Source organism: Peromyscus californicus, unplaced genomic scaffold (assembly GCF_007827085.1).
Source record: "Peromyscus californicus insignis strain IS unplaced genomic scaffold, ASM782708v3 Scaffold_20__1_contigs__length_68692818, whole genome shotgun sequence".
In the NCBI taxonomy this organism is placed as follows: domain Eukaryota; kingdom Metazoa; phylum Chordata; class Mammalia; order Rodentia; family Cricetidae; genus Peromyscus; species Peromyscus californicus.
In genome coordinates, this window is record NW_026294503.1 from 37,217,090 (window position 1) to 37,241,098 (window position 24,009).

A 24,009-nucleotide genomic window follows, 5' to 3' on the forward strand; every position below is an offset into this window, starting at 1 on the left:
GCCTGGTATTTTGCATTCTTCCAGAAGTATTTACAGCCTCTGCCAGCCCCCCATACACATACCTTCTAGGAGTAATAGAAGGCACTAAGTCATGTGCTTGCCTAGGTCACCCTCTGGACGAACCCCTCTCTCCCCCATTCCCACCTCTCCTCTTCATAAGCCCCTCTCTTCTGAGATGGCTCCTGTTGCCAGGGTCTCCTCTGTGGCCAAGGCCAGGGTAACTTCTAATCTTACCTTCGGCTACTCAGGCATCATACATTCTTGTTTCCTCTGCATCTCACCAACAAACTAACCCAGGCCCTGGCAAGGAGCAGGCACTCAGAAAATGGCAAATGTCACCTGAAAAGAATACTTTGAAGGGGCCAATTGCATTCAGAGAACAATAATACAACATGGCCACTGGAGGGCGACAAAAAACAAAGAATGGCATGTTGGCCACAGTCACGAACTGTTCCATTTACAGACTCTGGGTGGCTCCCGTGAGCCAAACGATCATACACAAACGCATTTACCAAACAGGGCATCAGGGACAGCATCTGTTCTGTCTGAGATGTTGGTACCGAGTCAGGGTAACCGGGAAGGCAGCTGTCATTTCCATAGCGAGCCAGAAAATGCCCTCAGTAGGGATTAAGCTGTCCTGGTAGGACAAGGGCTGGTGAGGGATGGCATCAAGGGTGGCTGCCCACCTCACCCCAACATCCAGTCCACAGCAGCGCGCCATGTGTTGCTCCTGATCAACTCAGTTCCCCTCTCTGCATATTAAGGGACCTGCAGAAACCATCAGGCCCATGAACGCACATGCCGGGCCTGCACCCACCATCACCACAGAGGATCACGCCGGCCTCACAGCACCCAACAATGGAGGTCAACAGAGGGCTTACCTAGACAGACAGTACTCGGCTGGCCATGGGTACATTTCTCTTTCTTTCCTCCTTACATACCTGGCCATGCGGATGGCTCTGAAATATTTTGTGCCTTCTAAAACACTTCTCTTGGAAATCGGGCCTCCTGGCCAGCCAGCCCATTAACTACTCTGACCTCCTTCACCTCCTCCCCCCCACCCCCCACCCCACTCCACCCCACCCCCAACCCCCGCTCCTTTCTGCAAACATCCTTGCTCTGCTGCTATTGCTGATGCCATGGCTCGCAGCATTCCAGAGCTGATGATCTTTGGTGATTCCTTAGTCAAAACGAAACCTTTAGTGTGTGACAACAAAGAAACAAGCCCAGAGAGCTGAAGGACCATGCTACAGGTCACACAGCTATCTTCTCCAGGGGGAAGAGAGGTATATGCCTCCTGAAGGGTCCAACTGGTTCAGAGCCACCTGAATTAGAGGTCATACACATAGGCACAAGAGCTCCCCGTTTAGACTCCCATTTAGGATCAGGTGCTGAAGGCCGGGGACAGGTGTGATGCCAAATGGTCCTGATGCCTCTAGTACAGGATCATTCCACCACGTTACCAACTCTATCTACAGCCACCCCGGGTCTAGCCCTATCCCCATCGCTGTTTGCATTAACAGAACAGAGAGGAGGCACACGATGCTTGGGAGACATAGGAAAGGAGGCAGAAGGCTGCAGCCGCCAGAGCAGAGCACTCCATTTGGCGTTTACACAGTCCAGAGTTTGTACACCTGCTCTACCTCGCTTTAGCCCCCACACTGATCAAGTGAGGCAGACCTTTCCAACGCAAGCTGCAAAGAAGGGAATGAGAGGGGGAGTTAAATCAACTGGGAGTCCGCAGGGCTGGTGTTGGAAGAGAGCAAAGCACCATGGTCCAACACACCTCCCAATCCTGTACTCCAGCCTGGCCTGCCAAGTCCTGCTAAAGAAACCAGCCTCATACCCTTCTTGAAGCCTCATTCTGTGGCTGAGGGAGAATCTAAAGTGGAAATACATCTTTGGGAACTCTGGCTCCAAACCTTCAGCACCCGGTTCTCTGACATGCACACAGTAGGGACTTCGCAAAGGTTTGAGGCTGTAAGCACAGGACAACTAGGGACATCCTTGTGAATAAAACCCACCCACTGCAACAGCCGTGCGTGCAGAGGAAGAAAGAGGCTGAAAGCAGCTGGAGACAGTTGTTGGAGAGCTTGGAAACTGTTCCCAGGAGGCATCACACAGCCTTCGGCATCCATTCCAATTTACATAGAGCATCTTGCAAGTCTAGTTGGGGGGGGGGGGAGTGGGGAGTGGGTATGAGGCAATGCAAATCAGCATTCAGCCTGCCCCAGGGACGCGTTCCGCTGGCCTTCACTGTCTTCTGATGGTAGAGATGTTTACAGGTGACAGCAGATTTGCATGAACAGCTGTCTTGCCTCTGGATCCTCTTTCTATCCAGCCTCCCCGTTGTTGTCTTTCATTTTTTCCACAGCTGCCTAACTGGCATGTGGGTTCTCAGAGGGCAAGGAAGCCCCTTATTCTCCCTACTTGCCCTCTCAAAAGAAATACCTTTAAAAACCAGGATGCTCCACCATCTTTTCCCTTTGTCACAGCGAAGGCATGAGTGTCCTGAGAAAGGAACGTGGCTAAGGGGAGATGGAGGCTGAGATGCAAGACCCTTCCATGTCTGCAGCTTCCCCAGATGCTGCAGTCAAGAAACTCATCTTCTCTGGGCCAAGAGAAGAGCAGGCTGGAATTTATGTGGAAATTTAAGGCTTGAAGCTGGGGATATACCTTAGTGGTATAGTGTCTGCTTGATATGCACAATTCCACATCACTGCAAAATAAAAAGATAAGATGTCTAGGACGTTGGATGTCCTAGATAAAATTCTAGATGGCCTCATGCTACCTCAATGGACTTTACCTTCAGAACCTTTATCTCCCAAAATACAGCATAAGGGTTATACATCATTATCTGCAGACTCGTGTGTGAGTGCGTGCGTGCGTGCGTGCGTGTGTGTGTGTGTGTGTGTGCACTATTTTTTCTTTTAAACATTAATGAAAACATCCAGCCAAATTAATCAGACTATTAACAAGCAACACATTAGCCAATAGATATAAATGTTGACAAAATGCATGCCTGTTTGTATTATCACTAATGAAAACAACAAAGCAATTAATCTCCATATTAATTAACTAATCAGTTCACTAATTATTAATGAAGTAACATTTAATCCCTATACAGTGACTAAACAGCTATCTGATGTAATTAGTAGATACAATGATGACATATAAATAGCCAATTAATCTAATTATTATTAATAAATAGCAAATAATTACTTCTACCACAGTAGTTCCAACTATGGCGCACTTAGGAAGTAGGAGAGAATTAGAAGGCACATGAAAATTGCCTGCATGAATTAATACAGCAATCAAGTTAATTCCATGTGCAGCTGGGACACTTTTGAGAGAAATGCACTTATAATTTGTGTTTTCCCCCTGAGGTGTAACTGTGATCACTGCCCATCTCAGGGAATTTCTGCAGAGTTCTACGAGCCCATCCAGCTCTCGAATTAGCCTGTCCTCTGGCTGTGTCTCCTCCCATCCAGGGGTTTTCGTTCCTTACACGGTACCAGATATCATCACCTTTGCACAAGCATATAGATGTGGTCAGGTCCCACACAGACTTCTATTTTCCTTAAGGGAGAAGATTCCTGCATGGATGCGTGTGCTGGACTCTGAGAGTCTACTGTTTTTGGAACACCTGAACAAAATTGGAAATTGCGGCAAAGCTAAACTGCTTCAGGTGGCAGTCCCTACTGCAGCTGGTATCAGAAGGAGACAAGCATCTAAGCAGGAGATTGGCACAGACAGCATGCTACCAACTTGCTAAATTCAAGAGCAACTTCCTAGGCAGTGCCAATGAACTTGGGTTTACGTTGCTTTCTTTAAACATTGGCAATGTTCAATGTTCCCATTTCCTAAAAGCACCTGTGAGGCTATGGGATAATTAAAATATGACATGCAATTCCATCACTGTAGGTGGTATATAGGGAGCTCATGCAGTACTGGGTGCAGCCCTAATTCAGTGGGTAAATTTCATGCTCCTACTCAGGTTTTTGGTTGGAGACTGTCTGATTAGAAAGCAAGAGTTTACCATTCGTTGAAATTTTAAGATTAACGTTTAAAAAGCTTTACACCTGTTCACAATTTAGGAATGAAAAGACAGACTCCACTTTCGGTTTAACAAAAACTGGCTCAAATATTTGTAAATAAAATTAACAAGAGAACTGTACAAACTTGCACATTTAAAAGTGTAATATAGGACTGTGAGGTGGCTCCGTGGTTAAGAGTGCCTGCTGCTCATCCAGAGGACCTGAGTTCGGATCCCAACACCCACAATCACCTGAAACTCCAGCTCCAAAGGGTCTGACACCCTCTTCTGGCCTACAGGAGTACACATATGTGTACACACACACACACACACACACACACACACACACACACACACACAGATACACACAAATTAAATCATTTCTAAAAATATACCAGTGTCATGAATTTATGAATGAAGTAGTTGTTATTTGAGTTGTCTGAGCCAACATGGTTATGTATTCTTCATCTACTTAGGTAGCAATCTGTACCATTATACACAGTTTACAATATATGGAAAACTTTTAGCTATAAACATGTAGTGCAAAGAAATTACTCAAAAAAACTGAAGGAAAAAATAAACAGCAAATGAAATAAAGTCCCAAAGAGAATCTTGGAATATAACAACTTCCCTGGGGTTTCTCACGTTTTCACACCACATGGTGGACTCAGCCACAAGCTACTCAACTCACGGAGGCCAGGGGCACATTTGACTCAAGAGAAGGCCGTCAACAAGACTGGACGCAATGATATGTGAATTCTCCAGCAGTGTTTGACAACAGCAGGAGCTAGCACATGTGTCTGCCTTCCCTCCACCCTGGCTTCCCCTTTGGGTCTTTGCCTCCCACCGTGGAATCAACTCTGACTCTGCAGGTCTGTGCAGGAGCTCTCTCTCAGGGGCTCCCAAGAGCCAATACTCAATGCACAGCACTGCACTCGTCTTCTCTATTGCTTATTTTCAACTGATGATTTGACATCAGGAGGCTTTGGGGATGTACAAAGGGACTAAGACTAAGCTAATCCCTAAACATAGCCAACTAGGTTCCTGCGGACAAGATTTTGTAGTGCAAACCAACCAATCCCTGGTTCAGATCTCCATCCATTGCCTTTCATCAGGTTCTTGGAGTCTGGACCTTTATAATATCCCTGGGCCAAATTGCTCTAGGACTAGACCCCAGTAAATAGAGGGGCACACCATCACCCAGAAAGTGCTGAAACATTTCCAATAGTCCAGTCTTCAGCTGCTACACAGCCTTCCTCACTCACTGTGCCTTCACTGAAAACCACAATAAAGGCTCTTAGCCATGCCTGCCTTGGCTCACTCTAGGACTCCCCTGCACAGCTTCATACATATGGCACTCCATGTTATGAGAAGTGTGAGGAACTGTCTTACCAGTGGCTAGCATGTCTTTTGGTCTGGCATGTCTGGATACCAAGAGAATCAACAGTGGTAGAAAAAAAAAAAAGAAAAAGAAAACATTCTCTCTGCCTGAATCTCTTCCTGTCCCACTAGCACGAGGGTCCTTAAGTGACAGGTTCTGGCTATTCAAGTTGTACGTCTCCGGAGCGAAGTTGATATACAGCAAGTACTTAGAAGTACAGGCTGGGTTAGGAATCAGTGAACCAAAGAGGGAAATGAGCATGGAGAAAATGGTGACCAGCCCAGGAATGGTGGGGGACATGTGCCAGGAAGACAAAGGGGAAATGGTAGAGAAGTAGAAAAATTTGCCTTCTAGTAGGCATGGCTGGATTGAAGGAGGCTTTTTGTCTAACATCAGAGACCCACCCAGTGTACCAGGCAGTACACACTGTAAGCATCATAATCCCTTCTGACCCAACCCAGGACAAAAGGAAGTACTGGAAGTTCTGTAACACATCCAAACACTCACTCTGCAGTACCTACTGTAAACCCCACATGGCCTGGATCTGAGCACAACTCCTGTGTGAATCAGGATGCAGCATGCTTGGCAAAGCCACCAAGAGAAAGCCGGTGATGTGTGCCTGTATCACTCAGCTCAACACCTGGCATCCAGTGAAGCTCTGCCAGATGAAAATGTTAGATGTGAACACAGGAAGAAAGGAGTCTATTTTTCCAGGTAGCAAACAGAGGTACAGTAGAAAAAAATTACAGCTGAAGATAATTTTGTAGAGCTACATTAATATTGAATTTTTTTTAATCTTTGAGATTAGGTTTCACCATGTTGCTCAAGCTAGCCTTGAACTCCTGGGCACAACAATCTTTCCTTCTTCCATAGCAGGTAGGTCTGTGGGTATATACACTAGAAGGACTGCTGGTGAATACTACCCTGTCCCACTTCACCTCCTTATCTCATCTCATCTTACCTTACTAGTCTTTATGAGTCAGTGACTCACCCAATTGCCTAGGCTGGCTGAACTCACCCTGTACCTCAGCTTTTACAAAGAAGGGATAAAAGAAAGAATATGATCTAGGACTATTGCAAAATATTTGTTTACACAGTAAAGATGTGTCTCTGTGTAAGGTGCCTTCTGATTGGTTTAATAAAGAGCTAAATGGCCAATAGCTAAGAAGGAGAGATAGGAGGGACTTCTGGGCAGAAAGAGGAAACTCAAAATGAATCTGGGTCACGTGGAAGGCTCCAGCCAGACACAGAAGAGTCGAACATATAGAATGGGATAGAGGTAAAAGCCACATGGTAAAACGTAGATTAATAAAAAGATGAGTTAAGTTATAAGAGATAATTGAAAACAAGCCTAAGTAAAGGCCAAGCTTTCATAATTAGTAAGAAGTCTCCCTGTCATTATTTGGGAGCTGGCTGGCAGGACAGAGAAAGACTCATTACATATGGTGTCCAATGTGGGGACACGTATTTCCACATGAGACCTGAGAATGCTTTTTTAAAAGTTCCAAACATGCAAACACAGAGCCAGACACAGCTTCCTAGTCCTGCAGTCTCTCAGGTAGGCCATGGAATACAGAGATGCAGCTCCTGGCTATTGCCTGCAGACTTGAGCCAGCCAGCGCCATGTGCAGAGTTGAATGGCAGGTTTAATGCTTGGCTCATGTGCTTTAGAGAAGACTACAGGCACGCAGCAAAGAAAAACCAAGAAACAGTTAGAATAATAAAGTCTTTAAAGAGTAAAGTAATATAAAAAGAATAAGCCACACAACAGTGGGAAATACACAGGACATCCAGATCCTGAATGGTGTTTTGTTAACTTGGAATTTTTAAAATGCTGATGAGCAAGTGGCAGCTGCTGGGAGACACTGGATTGTGAAAGAGACTGCGAAATTAAACCAGCCTATAGACTTTAGGGATGTCTTGGCTTCAGAATGGAAGTCAGAAAATAAACTGCATTGGGAGAGAGTTTATGCCTTTGTTTCCACAGGAAACAAAATGCTATGGATTCCTTTGAAGTTAACAGAGATCAGACATGACCAGGGGAGACCTCCTGAGGATCTTGAATACAAACATGAGGGAGGAAGACAGAAAAGACTACAGGACGGGTGATGTATATGCTGATCCTGCTGCATGGGAGCAGTTCTGAGATTGGATGAGACATGATAACTCTTCTTGGCTACAGAGTCCTCATGACTTACTATTACATGCCATCCTTTCATATTGCATGGATAGAGGTTTGGTATACAGTCCAAACACACTTATAAAGTTGACAGAAGCCTTCTACCTACTCAAAGAGAAAACAGAAAAACATCTTTAGTTGACTTGTAAACACCACATGTTCCATACTTGTGTTAATGCAGATATATATGTTACCTTTAAAAGTTTGTGTGTTTTCAGAACAAAAGGAATAGACATCAATGAAGACAAGTAGCCCAGGTGATCCAGCCTCTCAGAATGCCTCTTTGCAGTTTCCTCAAAATTGTGCATTCAAAACAACTTCAAAGATGTTAGCTAAGATGGTCCAGCCAGAACTTCAGATAAGCCCTACACTTTCCCATCACAGAGAGACTGGACAACAAATGATACTGTTTGACCTTGAAAACAGCTAGCTCTCCCAAGACTTGACCATTATCTCAATTTTCTCAGGGTCCCTCAAGATGTTGTCTCCCCCAGACAACAGGAAGTAATTTTAAGAACATGGTGCCTAATTCCCAAGAGGTAGGGTGGGTAGTTTTTGGTCATTCAATGGCTGTTTGTCATTGTTTGAGGGGGGTGGTGGTTACAAGTTATTGGTTATGGTCAGGAAGGAAACTAAGCAAAGAAAGTGTATTCAAGGATCTTTTTTCTGAAAAGAAAAGGGGGAATATAGGAATGATAGGGTAAAATGGTAGATTATTGAATCTACTTTCAAGCTAACAAAGCACCTATTATTCTTAAATATTTTACATTGGTATGGATTTTTGTATACTGATACAAATTTAAGGTTATTTTTGTTATCCTGCATTTTTCTACTCTTATTTAAGGTATTAGACCTATGCAGTGCATTTAACAATGTAATGTAAACTTCTAGTCCTTGAAAGTTATTATTACTATTTAGGATAATTAAGAAATACAAGTTAGTAGTTAGTCATCTAACATTCAAATTTGTGGCCACGTTAGATATGTTTTCAAGGTCAAACAGAGATATTTTAGATAGACAGATGGTCTTAAAAGATTTCAGAGATATACAGAATACAGCATTTAAGATGTTTTAATAATATAAGGCTTTTCATGACAGTGAGACACATCTGCTCCTGGCAGCACCAATTCATTTCAAAAAAGGATGGTGGGCATCAAAGAACCTCCATATGGAGTTGAATTTCTTTATGGCAAAAGTTAGCCATTGGGTAAGAAACTGCCCTTGCCTTGTCTTCTAACAGTATGGTGTCCAAATTGGACAAGCAGGACACAAAAGAAAGCAACTGCTGAACTTTGACAAAACAAGCTAGGACAGCCCTTCAAAACTCCTGCTTCACAGATGATACTGTCAGATACTCTAGGCCTGCAGTCTAAAGATGGATGCCCCACTGTTTCAGAGGAACCTTGGGTGAGTGTGCAGGCAGCCAGCTGTTTCTGCCATTTCTATAGTTTTGGAAGTTGTTTGCTCTGTACTTCCTATTTATTCAGGTAATATTATATCCTTCTCAGGTCTCTGATGGGGTTGAAGATTGGATAGCTATAGTTACAGTTTTCCACAGTTTTGACAGAAAGTAAATCAGGCACAAAACTTTGGACTCATCAAGATAGGATAGATTATGAAGTAATTTCTACAATTTGGCAAATGCAAATGGACTAGACATTGTGAATGTAATTCTTACCTGATAATTGCTCTTATTGTACATAGTTTTACTGTATAAAATTAAAACCATTCCTTTTATTTAGATAAAAGGAGGTAAATGTTGTAGGATATTTGTAAACTGTTTAAAGATATATTGCTGTGATTGGTGTAATAAAAAGCTGAATAGTGGCCAACAGCTAAGCAAGAGGTATAGATGGGACTTCCGGGCAGAAAGAGGAAGAGGAGGAGGAATCAACGTGTGTGGAGACATCAGGAGATGCAGAGCAAATAGGATGTGCAGGAGGAGAGGTAACAGCCATAAGCCACATGGCAGAACATAGCTTAAGATAAATGAGTTAAGTTACAAGACCTAGTTAGGAACAAGCGTAAGCTATAGGGTGAGCTTTCATAATTAATAAGAAGTCTCCATGTCATTATTTGGGAGTTGGTAGGATAGAGAAAGGCTCGTTATAAGTGACAACCCCTTTTAGCTTTCTATTTGTGTGTTTGCTCTTATAATATTTTTACTTTATTAGTGTATATCCGCTGTATGGAACAAAGGGCTTCAAACTCTAATTTTTGTTCAACTATATCATGTCTTTGAGCATATTCACCCCCACCTCATTCTAGTCCCTTTCCTCTTCCCAAGTAATTCTATTTCTACTTTCATGTTGAGTGTGAATGTGTGTGTATGTGCGTTGTGTGTCCCAGTGTGTGCATGTACACACACACACATATGATCAGGGCTCCAGATGAGGAAGAAAAGAGTCTAGCTTACTTTTTTTTGTCTTTCTGTTATTTGGAGTTTTTCATTTGTTTGATTTTTTTTTATATCAGAAAATGGATGTAACTGGGAATTCTTCGATGGTGACTACCAAGATGCTGGTTGTGAGCTAAGAACTGCTGCCGGGTCACTGAGTTAGAGAAAACAGTATTGTGGTGGAGGAACTGACAGGGAGTCCTTACCTGTGGCCCTAGTGCTCCTGGGGTTCCTGGTGGACCCACTTCGCCTTTCTTCCCCTGAGTACAGAAGAGAAGCCAGAGTTAATAGTGAAACATCATCCCATAGAGCCCGAGGAATAGTGTCTTTCAAGGAAATCCTTTCTCGGTGACTCAAGCTCCTCTGCTTAATGGGTTGCATCCCCAGGAACGCCCAACAGAGGTGCAGTGTGGGATCAGTAAAGGGGGCACACGCTTAGGGGTCATCCAGGAGGCTAGTTGGTTCCTAGCTCTGTAAGTAATATTAAAGATAGCACATGGCATGCTGGGCAGAGGTGGTGCATGCCTTTAATCCCAGCACTCAGGAGGCAGAGCCAGGTGGATCTCTGTGAGTTCAAGGCCAGCCTGGTCTACAGAATGAGATCCAGGATGGGAACCAAAACTACACAGAGAAACCCTGTCTCAAAAAAAAAAAAAAAAAACAAAAGAAAAAGAAAAAGAACAATAGCACAAGGCCCAAAATTCCCAAGGCAGATCAAACAAGAGCATTGGTTTTTGTGTGTGTAGTTTGTTGTGGATATACAAACATATATATATATATATATATATATATATATATATATATATATATATATATATATATATATATATATATTCTGATTACATTCTCCCATCCCCCAACTCCTCCCAGATCTTCCTCATCTCCCTGCACACCCAACTCCATTACTTCATAACCCCTGGGTCCCTTTCCTAACCTGCCTGATGGTGCTTACTCTCGCCAAAAAAAATGTCTGAACAAGTGTGAATCTCCCTTCTCGTCTCTCCTCTCTCACTCCACTCCCCCACACTCCATTCTTCAGAATTCCTGCATGGTACCTACTGTCTTCATGAGCCTTGCTTTCCAACAGTAACTGCCCTGAGCTGCATCCTACAAGAAGATGTGCTGAGTGCCTCTGCCTCTACCTTGTGGAGTCACATAGTGTGACCTCCTCTATTCATATAGATAGCCCCCACCCATGGATGGGCAGGCCACTGAGTGTGTTTTCACCCTTCTGGGTGATAATCTGTGCAGCAGATACAATGCATCACTGATGAGATCATGAGGGCAGCCACCCTCATTAGACCCCATCAAACCAGTTGGGAAGTGAATTGTTGCATTTAATTTACACAATGAGCTTCATGATCTGAGTGACAGAAAATGGTCTCTTCTGCATTACTCCCTTGTTCCTGGAATGTTGCCTGATTAAATAAAGGGACTAGTTAAAAAGGAAAAAAAAATTCTGTAAAACCCACATTTCTCAAGACAGGTTTGGTAGGAAACTCTGCCTAGTTTCTCTACCTATATATTCCAATTGAATCTGTTTATCAAGAGGACCCTGTGCAGATGTTCAGAGGCCCAGCCTATCAAGTCTGGCCCCCAAAGCCTGCTTGTTATACAGATGGGAAGGCACAGGCCAGGGTTCCATCCAGTTACAGTTGAGAACATGCTTAGGCTTAAGACAGCTCTCCAAACATCACTGCACATATCTGCTTAGGTGAAAAGGACTTTAGAATGTTAGATCTCTCACTTAATGCCTCTGGCCCTCTGCTCTCTGTTCTCTGCTCCCCAGTGACTCCTGCTTGTCCCCATGATCCTGAACCCCATCTTGTACACACATAGCAGGCTTGGTCTCTCCCTGCACCCAGCCCCAGTACTTTCTCTTTGCTTCTTGTCTTCTTCTCTCCTTTAATCCCTCCTACCCTCCCTTTCCTTTTTCCTTTCTTCTTCCTATCCCCCTCCCTCTTTTTCTCCTTCCTGTCATCCTTTCTTCAATCTCTTCTTTTTCTTCCTTTACTTCATCTTCCTCCCATATCACATGAGCACTTAGGACTTGGGAAGACTCCCCTGAGGAGGGGTGCCAAGGTAATGTTGGAATGAAAAGGAGCCTTCCTGGGGAGCAAACCAAGGACAAAGAAAGAAGAAATGTAGATGCGTCCTCAGGAAGCATATGAGAATGGGACATCCTCACTCACACACTGTGGGAAACTGAGGCACATGAATGAGGGGAGGCAAAGGAGGTCAGCACAGAGCCCCAAACGGTATGTGTGTCCTGGACTAAGCCGAGTCCCGGGCTGAAAACAATCACATCTGGTTTACCATGTGCAGACTCTGAAGCGCACAAGTGATCAAATGGGGCTTGGAGACAGAATAAGGCTGGTCAAGCCACACCTGCATGCTCAGCACACGCCATGCCACCCAAGCATCAGCTCACCCCTGGACAACTGCAGTACCCCCAGACAGAGAGCTCCCTTCACACATTTTCCCCTCTAAGAAGCCAGAGTTATATTCATAAAACATCCATTGCTTTCTTTCTGCCCAAACATCACAGGGTTTCTTAACTCAGACCAAAATTTCAACGCCCCCTCCCCCCAGCCTGTCCTTTAGGACCCCATTCCTGCATGTTTTTCTCACTTCTTTCTACCCTCCTCCACCTCCTAGCATGATGGCTCCCCGCCTCTGTCTTGAATTGGCAAAGTAACCACGAACCAAATGCCTTTCTCTCAGGTCTACCCTCCTGCCTGGACAGCTGCTTCTCCAGAAACCCATCTGGTCTCTGCTCAACGGTCCTCTCACCTGACTCTCTCCTTGGGAACCTCATGCAAACAGCACTCTTTCTGCCTGCTATAGCCCCTCACCCTGCTGGACCTCCCTCAGTATGTATTACCACCAATACCCCATTGATGTCCCTGTTGATTTACTGTCTCTCTGTCCTACCGGGACACACATTATTACGTAGTAGGTGCTGGTTCTGGTTTTATTTGATATTCTACCTTGAGGTCCCAGAACGGTACCTGCCACATAATGGATGCTCAGTGCACACTTGTGGGCTGGATAGATAAGTCACCTTTGAGGTGGATGTGAGTCACAGCAAAGACCATAGCAGTGGGGAGATCTGTGTGGGTCCGAGGTAGACGATATTAGAAAGATAGGAGGAGTCTATGTGGTGATGCATGGTCTTTCGGAGTGTGACTGTCTGGCCAAAGCCCCCTGATCCAGACCTGGCCCTAGAGCACTTGGCCTGCAGGGGACATGGGATCCACGCCAAAATGAGTTTCTGGACACTTGTCAGATGAAACTCAAAATGTGGTCACAGATGCCTTTAGAAGCAAGCCACACCCTACAGGCACCCAGTCTCACCTTTCATTTGGCCCTGCTCTGGTGACAGCAGACATTAAGAGGCTGACCATAAACAGAGCCCACTCCCTGCCCCTCTTCCTCAGGAAATGGAAAACAGACCCCTTTAGTGTTCTACCTGGATAGACGCCCCTCCTCTTTCCCCAGGTTATTTCACAGAAAGTTGCCAGTTATTCACAAGATGAATTCAAGACCAAGCCAGCGTCATCCCTCTGGTGGTAGGAATGAAACATTGAATAGGTCCTGGGAGGAGTCAAAGAGGAGAAGACAGGATGTGAAAGCCTGGCTGTTGGCTGAGCAGAGTAACTCAGATGCCTGCCCACCTGTGCAGAGCAGGGGAACAAGCACATGAGCCCCCCTCACAGACAGGAGGCTGTGGGGTCTGTAGACGAATGTCTAAGCAGTCTTATTAAATAGAAAACATGGAGCCTAATATAGGAGTAAAAGCTTTAGATCAGGGAAAACAGTGAGAGCCATCAGCCAATTTACCTCACCAACTCTGCAGCTCCAAATGCCACGACTTCCTGTCTACCCAGGCTTTTATTGCCTTGCTGTTCTGCCCTCTCGTTGGCTATTGTAGCTCAGCTACCTCACTTCCTCTTCCTATGCACCTCTGTCACTTTCTGTCTATCTGCACAGACCTCCAGGTCTCTATGGTTGGTACTGGGATTAAAGGCGTGTGTCACCACGCTTGGCTCTGTTCCCTAGTGTGGCCTTGAACACACAGAGACCCAGCCTGCTACATGATAGGATTAAGGGCATGTGCTACCACTGCCTGACTTGGGTGTTTACTTGCTTGCTATTTCCTCTGATCTCCAGGCGAACTTTACTTGTTAACATACAAATAAAATATCACCACAGGGGTCTCTGCTTCTTCAGCTGGCCAAGATCTTACGCTACTCAAAGGATGACATTCCCTGGAATGAAATGATAAGGAGCTATGTAACAGCCATGGGTCCAGAAAGTGCCCCACCCCTTGCCAGGATGTGAAATACAACTCTCTGGAAGGGCAGACACATGTAGTTTGAATGAGAAATGCCCCACATGACTCAGCTCTCTGAACACACGGTGCCCAGTGGGTGGTGCTGTCTGAAGAGATGGAGGGGGTATAGAGGCCAGCGTTGTGTGTTCATAGTCTCACTCCACTTCCTGTCCTCTTCGTCGCTGCAGATTTTCAGTTGAACACACCGGCACCAAGCTTCCTGTTCCTGCCACCATGCCTGCCCTTTGTTCCCATGCTTCCCCACCACAGCGGACTCTCAACACTCTGGCATCGTCAGCCCAAGTAAACTCTTCCGTAAGTGTCCGTGGTTATGTTTTATCACAGCATCATCAGAAAACTAACACAAGACATGATGGCAGGTAGGAGGGTTACGGTAAGGAAAGAGAACTGCAAAGAACTCTACCCACTAAAGCAAACATAACTAACGTTAGATTTTCAGTATGGAGGGAGAACACCCTAGGGTGTGACAAGAGACCAGGGAAGGCCATGAAAATGTGTCCTCAAACTAGCATCATGAGGCTGCCTCTCTCCCGAAAAGAACAGAATCTTCATCATCTACGTGGGGGCATCAGCCAGAGAAACACCAAGGGAGCCATGTTCTGGCTGGCTGCGTCCCCTGAGGACATGCCTTCAACATCCTAGCACCCAGAGCCACTGGGTGCCTCTCGGTGCTCTCTCTCTCTCTCTCTCTCTCTCTCTCTCTCTCTCTCTCTCTCTCTCCCCCCCCCCCCGGAAGTCACAGCTCCTGAGATCATCCCCTCTAGAACTTGCTGGGCCGCTTGTGTAGAAGGTCAACCCTGCTAAGGGGAAAGAAGCCGAGTCTAAGCTTCCCACCTCTAAAAACAGTCACAGGCTGAACACCATATCTAAGACACATGGGAGCCATCGGGCCTGAAGATCCCTCACCCAAAATATCCTACCCTCTCTTTCAACAGCATCCAGCATTAAAACTCCCATGCCTGAAAGACAGTTCTAACACCCCTTCAGGGCTTCTGACCTTTGAGATTACGGCCACATCATTTCTGTCTCTGTAATACTTCCTCCCCATTTCAACCTATCAAAATCAGATCCTGGGGGCAACGGCACCTCTTCCAGGAAGGCCAACAATAGAAAGAAGTATAGGCAAAAGTGGGGAAAAGACGTGTGAGATGTGCATTCCCTTGTGTCACTCACAGATGAATGAGTTAGAATCTCAGGAGCTAGACACAAAGTCCCCAACAGCTGTGGTAGCACCAGCTGAAGTCAGGGAGCAGCTGCTATGCACTTCCTGAATTGGACAGGTTCTTCTGTAATAAAGAGTTATTTTGCTAACAGTAGGTCTGCTTCCTGAATTTTTAATTTTCGTCTCTTTCAAACTGTGGCCCAGCACAGTATCTGGGTAAGTATTCATCATTTCTCACAAGGGCAGATTTTTCAAGTGATTCTGGGTGCCAGAATGTTGAGCAAAACTGCTATTTCCAGGGCCTGTCCGCCCATGGAGAGCGGAGAGGCCTATAAATTCTGAACAGCAAACTTTTCCTAGCCAGGATGTGTTAACACAGCCACAGGCAGGGCCATTAGCACACAGGAGGCTTGGCTGTGCCTGTCAGCTAATGTGTGCCGTATGGTCTTTTGCTCAGCCCCTCTTCTCCATTCCTCCAAATGTCAAGAATGATCATTTTCTACTGTTTGGATCTGAAACCTGGTGTTCAGGGACTACTTAGAATGTCCTAACAAAAGCCTGGCTCCGGGCCCTGGAATGAATCACATAGTAGCCTGTGGCCCAAACACAGTGCTCCCATCTGCTCCAGCAGCAAGTTTTAACAATGGAGAATGGAAGGAATGCCACCCAGACTGCCATTGACAAAAGTCTGCCCATGTTTCTCTCTGAAACCTGACAGAAGGCAGAGCTGGTGCACATAATAGTGTTCAGCAATCATGAGACCTCAGTGCCAAGGGAAACAGATTAAAGTGATACACATCTGCAGTACACATCTGGATGTGCCTGGTCGGTGAGGAAGAGCCCTGGATCTCTGCAAGGCACTCACAGTTGGGAAACCAGCTCCTGGCTTTTATCTCCGGGATGTGGAACACACAAATTTCTAAAGCTGGGAAGGGTGTGGGGCCAGGCAAACCTGGTTCTGACCAATCCCACCTTAGAGTCTGGGTAGCACTGGGGACTCTCACCCATTTCTTCAGGTCTGGGATCTATGGTTGGTCAACGGAGACTAAGCTACCATACCCCATGATACCTAGAGAAAACTAAACGACAAGCAGGAAAACAAAATTCACAAAGCTGGGATGGGGAGGCGGCTCGGTGGGTAAGGTGTTTGGCACAAAAGGATGAAGGCCTGAGTCTGGAGCATCTGTAAGCCTAGCACTAAGGGGAGGAGACAGAATTCTGGAACTCCTGGGCCTTCCAGTCTAGCTAACCCAATTGATGAGACCTTGTATCAAATAGTAGTATAGACAGAGGGGAAAAAAGGCCTGATATTGACCTCTGGCCTCCACAAACATGCATATATGCACTCACACATATATAAACTAATATACACACATGCAGAGAAAAGATGGCAAAGTTGCAGACCTGCCCTGCAGTGACGGGCCAACTACTTGCTCCCACCTCCTATCGGCTCTGTGTCTGCAAAGATGCACTCCGTTGGAAGAGCGTGCCCTCCTGACACTGATATGTGGGAAAGCACGTGAGCCATAGAGGGAAGCTCTGTCTTGAGAAGGGGAGAATGAAATCTGAGAGGACCATATCTTCAGTTCTCATTAACTGGTGAGAGGAAACCAGAGGATGGTAAAATCATCAACAGGCCAAAACGATTGCTGTGAGCTTGAGCAAACAGCAGAGAAAAGAGATCAGGAGGCGCTTGGGAAGGCACTGAGTTCTCACTGCGAGTTCCCAGGACCCCTTTCCTCATGATTCAGTACTCCAGATTTTATACTTAGTCAAAATTTTGATATATTTTTGTCTTATCAAGACAAGAGGAACAAAAAATATTTAGGCTATACCATTAAGGGCTCTTCAGCAAAGAGTTAGGTGGCAACCACATTCTTTCCATCCATCCAGGGCATCCCCTGTCCAAGGTCAGTACCTGGGTGACCAGATATCAGTCCTGGGTCCTGCCCTTCTCCACACCACACAGTCATATGTGTGCCCAGAGGCCTGATTCCATGTTTGATTTATTTCCTCTGTCACACAAATTATCCAAGATAATCACCAATGTCATCATATACCACTGCATATTCCCTCATGATTCTATATATTGGATAAGTATTTCACATGTATACAAATTTGTGTTTTATGCCTGTGAAATACTAATACTTCAGACGCAAAACCAAGAAGAAAAGTTCTAACTCTTGTGCTTTTGCATCCTAGTGGTGAGAAGGCAGGTTCTCCACAAGAAGAGTATCACTGAAGTCCTCTTCAGAACATGGACACAGGCTGATGTGACAAGTGTCTGGGGGTGGACAATATGGATGACAGACCTTTTGGCATGAGCAAGTTTCCTGGAAGCCTGAAATATGCAAGAACTTAGGCTGGCTCTGCTTCTTCCACTGCTTCTCCCAGATCAGATACCACTGCTCATGTCCTCACCCCAGCTGACAGTAGTTCCTGCCTCCTCCTCATCATCATCATCATCACCATTCCGAGGTCAGGCAAACAGGAGGAGGCTTAAGCAAATCACAGCATTGCTTGCTCCACCCTGGGCAAGCATTCCTTATTTATTGTGCTGTAACAAGGGCTGGGCATCTCTGCAGCTTAGGTACCAATTCTCTGCCTTCACTATGTCATTGGAGAAAAACATCAGCTTTGTCTAAAATGAATGCATTCACCTTGCCAAAGATTATGCTGTCTGCCTGTGGCTAAACTCTAAATCAACTGGCCCAGATTCCTGCTTCTACCTGATGATTTAGTCTGTGTCTGCATTCACAGGTCTCTATGCCTGGTTTTATTTGCTCTATTCTTTCACACAGTCTGAATGTGTGTGCATCTTGATGTTCAGGAGTACTTCTTGGTGATGTTTCAATTGAAATTGATGGGGAGGAAATGACAGGTCACAAGCAAGGGAAACAGAGATATAATTTTTGAGTAAGTCATTCTGTCTCAGGTTTTCCTGACACAGCCAGGGACTCTAATGGCACAGGAAGCTGCTTCCAAGCTCACAACATCTCAATTAGCTGCTTCTCTCTTCCGTGTTGTTGGAGGCACTGAACTCAAACACAGTAGGAAATGATGAGCAGCCCCAGACTATCAGAGGAGCAGAGGCTCCTGAACACCTCCAGTCACCACTTGTAACTTACTAGAGGCAACAGAGCAAGAGACACAGCCCTCAGCTCTCCCAATGCACCCTGGAGTAATGTCTTCCCCATTGCTTCCCTCTGCTCTATAAGAGCTCTTCAGGACCCAACTTCTGCCTCTTCCCCAGTCTCCTCACTGCCCAGACTGGTTGAACTGGGCCAGGTCTGGACCTCAGCAACCTCTGTTGCCTCCATGTCTCCAGCTCTGGCCTGAGCTGCCATTTTTATCATTTGATTCTCAGGGAGCTCCTGAATGACCATCTCCCTCTTCCCTGTAATTGACTCCAAACCCAAATGGATGTGTTTAGAATGCAAGTCTGGGTCTCCACCATGGTATCCAATATTACAGTGAGCAAATGCAGCCAGGCACAGAGAGGACAAACCATGCTGAGCACTGAGGTAAATATTTGATGAAATTTCAAACAGATTGGGGTTGGATAATGGTATTAGGGTTTGGTTTTTCTTAAAATCCTTTATCTTTCGGAGACAGTGTGCTGAAATATTCATATACAAATTATGGGACTAAGAATTGCTTCCAACTAACCCAGTGGTGGGTAGAGTGGAGTGTAGATATAAATAAAACAGACTTTTCTATGACTTCATAAATGTTAAAATGGATATTGGGGATATAGAGGTTCACTTGACTATTATTTCAACTTTTGCATAATTTTTTTCCATAATAGAACATGGCAAAGGCAGCCAATTGCCCCACATTTCAGACACAATGAAAGCCACAGTCCTACAATGGCCTCCAAGGCTAAATGCTAATTGCTCTGAGGTTCTCTTAAGTCCCCTGCTAGACCCTTGATGGCTCTAGCAATGCCTTGACTGGATAAGTCCCTCCCCCAGTCCCTCAGCTGAGACTGCTCTCTCTGCCTGGTGTGGACTTTCTACAGCCCTCAGCCTGAGCAGCTACCTCACTGCCTGAGAGCCTGCTCAAGTTCATCATTCTTGGGGGCCTTTCAGCATCGCCTGCTTAAATGCTAACTAATGTGTCTGCCTTTCCCGGCCTGCCCGAACACCACCAGCATGACGGCAGCTACCCTCGGGGAACCACCAGCGTGCCCAGTCAATGACGAAGAAACATGTGTTGAAAGGATGAACTTAGAGTAGAAGGAAAGGAGAAAAAGATATGGCTAGGGTAGGAGAAGAGCAAGAAGATCAAAAAGAGCAAGAATGAGAAAGGAAAAGAGGTGGGAAGGGGGAATGGAAGGTGTAAAGTCCCCAGTACAGTTTCAGCAGGGCTGGAATAAGAAGCCATGCCATGACTCTTTGGGGTGATAACTGATGCATACCCAAACTAGAGAATTACAAATGACACGGCTGGATGGGACCAATGCAGAGAAGCCACAGTAGTCCCCTTTGCGGGACACTTTCTATGTTCCATGACCATCTTCAGCATCCCTTTAAGTACAAAGCTGCCCCAGACAGTACCTGCTCCCACATCACTACTCCCTAAAGGCATAGCAGCTTTGTCTAAGCTGAGCTTCCCTCGCCTCTGAGTATCTCACAGTCCTTATCCACTTCTCTGGAGATGTGACAAAGCTTAGCCTTAGGTGACTTTGAGCATCAGCCTGGAGAGCCCTATGTCTTTCTGACAAATCCTGTGGCAGATAACAGAACATCTGTGCTTCAAAAGAGCTCAAAATAAAGTTTGCGGACATATCGTACACTTAAAGACTGAGCAAAAAGTAAGACAAGTTTTGCAGAAGGGTGTATAGTCCTGGGTAGAAATACCTGAGGAGTCATTGAGCAACTGTCTTCTGTAAGAATCTGGCCTTGATTTACAGACATTATTGCCAGGTCTGGCACACAGCTGGAGCTTGCCACGTCTCAACCCACACCACCCACAGCTCTCCTCGAGCTTCTCAATCCTTTTTGATTCCCTTGAGCCCCCTTGTTCTGTTCATCAAATCTCAAAAACTGATATACCCGCTCTGTTCTCAAGTCCCTGGAGCTGTGTTAAGTAAGACCTAATCCAAGCCCACGTTTCATCTGTGGTTAACGTGGCTCACAGAGTTAAAGAGCTTCATAGCATGATAATAGCTGATTTTGGAAGCACACACAGTAGGTTCCAGGCAATCCCAGCTAATAAAGCAAGCCCCTACAAGATGCCCCTTCTCCTCTCGGTGAGTAAACGAAAGATGTGAATAAAAATTGTTCATAGCCATCTTTACATAAAGAGTTCTATGTATCATCTATGTCGGGAAGAGTAGCACCTGCAGAAGGTCAATGCCAATGAAGCAAAGGGCTCATAAACATTAACTATAGAACATATGAAGATGTTGCCTTCTCTTAAGATTATGTGTGGATCTAGTGGAAGCCCATGAACTGTGGACTGGGGGCTGTGGAGCCCCCATAGGACTGGACTAGGCCCTCTGGATATGGAAGATGGTTGTTTAGCTCGAAGTGTTTGGTGGGCACCCTGGCAGGGAGATAGGGATCCCTCCCTGGTGCATGGGAGGCTTTTGGGAATCCGGGGCCTGTGGTGTGACACTTTGCGCAGCCTTGGTGCAGTGGGGAGGGGCTTGGACCTGCCTAGGCTCAGTGTGCTGGGCTCTGCTGACTCCCCATGGGAGAACTTGATTTGGGGGATGTGGGGATGAGGGGTGGCTTGGGAGAGAGAGCTGGGGGTGGGAGGAGGGAAGAGGTAGGATCGGTAGGTGGTATGTGGAGTGAGTAGAAAATTTCTTAATAAAGAAAAATGAAAAAAAAAACAAAAACAAAAAAAAGATTGTGTGGACATGTTCAGAGAATAAAATCCCAACACTGGGACAATCTGCTTCCCATTCTGAGCATCCTTTCTCACAGCAAGTCAGCCATTATAAGGCTTCACCACTACAGTAAGAAAGCAAGAGGCTTGCAAAGACCAGTTGGCATACAAGAGTCACAGAGCCTAGAGGCCAAACCCATACACTTGTTTCAAAGCCTAGGATCCCTCTACTACAAGGGAGAGAAAACAATATGGTAACTACTTCATTTGGCTGACAGGGGGAATTGAGATGGGCTGTGGCTGAGTATGCTGAATGTGAAAGTGACTCTCTTGTCTCCCACCCATGGCGCCTTGGAGACATCTTTCCACATCTCTCCTGGCCTTCATAATGAGCTTCTCTCAGAATCCTAGAGGTTCAAGATAGCTAAATTCAACAGAATTATTTGAGAGGTCACCAGTGCACAAGGACAGGTAGAGTTTGTTGAGTAACAAGAGTCACGCGTGATTTCAGAAAGGAAGATATAGAGTGTTGTGGGCCCAACTCCCTCAGTCAATCCACAGCATGTATTCAAAACTAGCCCCCAAAGGAGCTACAAAATCTTCGGGCTAAATGGGACATTAAGTAGGTTAGGGGCTGCCTCCATCAGATGCTAGGACCTCTACCCACCCATGGATCAGTGGCTCCATGGCCTCTGGATAAAAAAAACTGCAGAGTAGAGAAGCTCCCTGTGCTAGGAGCTGCCTGCCTCACTCCTGGATTTAATTGCCCTATGGAGAGCTCCATGTGGGACTAGAAAAGTGAGCACAAGCTTCAGAGGTAGATTCCAGTGGGTGGGTAGGTACTCTACTAGGAACTGGGGACACAGAGCTGAGCCTGAGTCCTGGTCCAGTTTCCCAGGAGCCATACAGCAGAGTATCCAGCTTGTGTATGCTGCGGCAGCCCTTCTAGAAACCAAAGCATGCGACACTACGCCAGGTACGCAAAATTTTACAGAAGGAGGCAGTGACTAAATTAAATTAAAGATAATTACATCAAATAGACTAAAGTGAGATAAAGTATTCAAAAATAATGTAGATATTTAAATTAAAGTTGTTAATGTGTTTGGCATATTGCTACCTTTGTCTCTATTTTCTTAGGCTTTTCTCAAAATTGAACTCCCACATCATCTCCTGTGAGAAGCTTTGGCCACAACGAGCCTGGGTCAGTGGCTTACAGCTGAGTACGACCCCCTATTTGGCTCATTTCTGGTAGGAATTCTGATTTCACAGGGGTGTGTCCCTTTGTACCAGACTCACAGCCAATCACAGACTATTCTCCACGTCTCCAAGGCCCAGATCAAGGCAGAGAACAAAGTGGATTCTAAACCAGATTAATGAACTGAGCCCAGTCTTTCAGTTCTCAGTATTCACTGCAAGCTTCTGGGGAAAGGGGCTGAGTCTGAGTTCTCTGTTGGATGTCAGGCAATGGAGACCATGCAATTGAAGCCAGTGTGGGTGAGCAGGACACCAGAGAGAAAATATGGTTTACTTACTCGGAGGCCTTGAGGTCCAGGGGGTCCCTCTCTGCCTTCTGGACCAATCAAACCCTTTAAGAGGAGAAAAAGGAAAAGGAGGGAGAGAATGTTAAGTATGGGGTTCCATGGCATGGCATATGCTCTGCCTTCTCGTTCTCATTGGACAGGGGCATGTCCCTGAACCCAAATGGAAAATTATGGGGTCAGAGGAGAAGCAGCAATCTATGATCTACAATCTACTCTGTAACATGCAGATGGATTTGGGTTTTTTAAACCAAGAAGACATGGGCAGTGTCACACATGCAGCCGAAGAGCACAGCAGGAACTGCATGGTTAACTCAGTAGTTTGCATGAAGCCCACAGAGACGAATCACCTAAAACCCAAATGTCTAACTCTTAAGTCTGTGCCCGTTCTTTGCATCCTGCTGCCTCAGAAGGAACCAGCTTGGGTTTTCTGACTCTCGGGAAACAATAAGCAAAGTACAAAAGTTATTACAAACCGAACCTGGAAATATGGCTCCACCGTTAAGAGCACTTGTTGCTCTTCCAAAGGTCCTAGGTTCAGATCCCATAACCCACATGGTGGCTTGCAACCATCCATAATACAAGTTCAAACAGATCAGACTCCTTCTGATCTCCACAGGCACCAGGCATACACGTGGTACACTTACATACATGCAGGCTAAACACTCATACACATTAAGGAAAAATAAATAAATCTTAAAAAAAATAGTTGTCACATATAAAATTATCTAGGAAAGGTACAGGTCAATTAGAGAAAAAATGTTGATGGCTGCAAATGCTGTGTGACCTCTGGCATGGGGTCAACAGACATTGCCAAATCTTGATCATGTCTTCTCTAAAGTGGAGATGATGTATTCATCTGCTGAGTATTTGAAAGGAACACATGAAGAGGGGACCCTTAGCCTCGGTGCAATGCTGTAATTATAAAGAACAAATGGAAAAGCTTGATGGACAGGTGAGAGCCTCATTCCAGGTATGGCTCCCTCACCATGTTTTGGTAAAATTTGTCCAGAAACTTTCATTGTCTTAAATAATCAGCATCACATAGACACAGTCCCTATGGCAAAATGTTGCAGAACTCTTTGGTAACCAGACTGTACTCAGAGCCACGGTCTTCCCT

General features: G+C 45.5%; 1 protein-coding gene across 3 annotated transcripts in view; it reads right to left on the minus strand.

The window, feature by feature from the left end:
- Col22a1 (collagen type XXII alpha 1 chain) overlaps positions 1–24,009 on the minus strand; it is a 255,332-nt gene that overhangs the window by 127,989 nt on the left and 103,334 nt on the right. For all 3 annotated transcript variants that reach the window (XR_008220523.1, XM_052747950.1, XM_052747949.1), the window contains exons 22-23: positions 22,884–22,937; positions 10,201–10,254 (exon numbers count right to left, since the gene is read on the minus strand). Coding sequence is in view for 2 of the 3 variants with exons in the window: in XM_052747950.1 (XP_052603910.1) it covers positions 10,201–10,254; positions 22,884–22,937 (108 nt within the window). In the remaining variant the exon portion in view is untranslated. The remainder of the gene's footprint in view (positions 1–10,200; positions 10,255–22,883; positions 22,938–24,009) is intronic.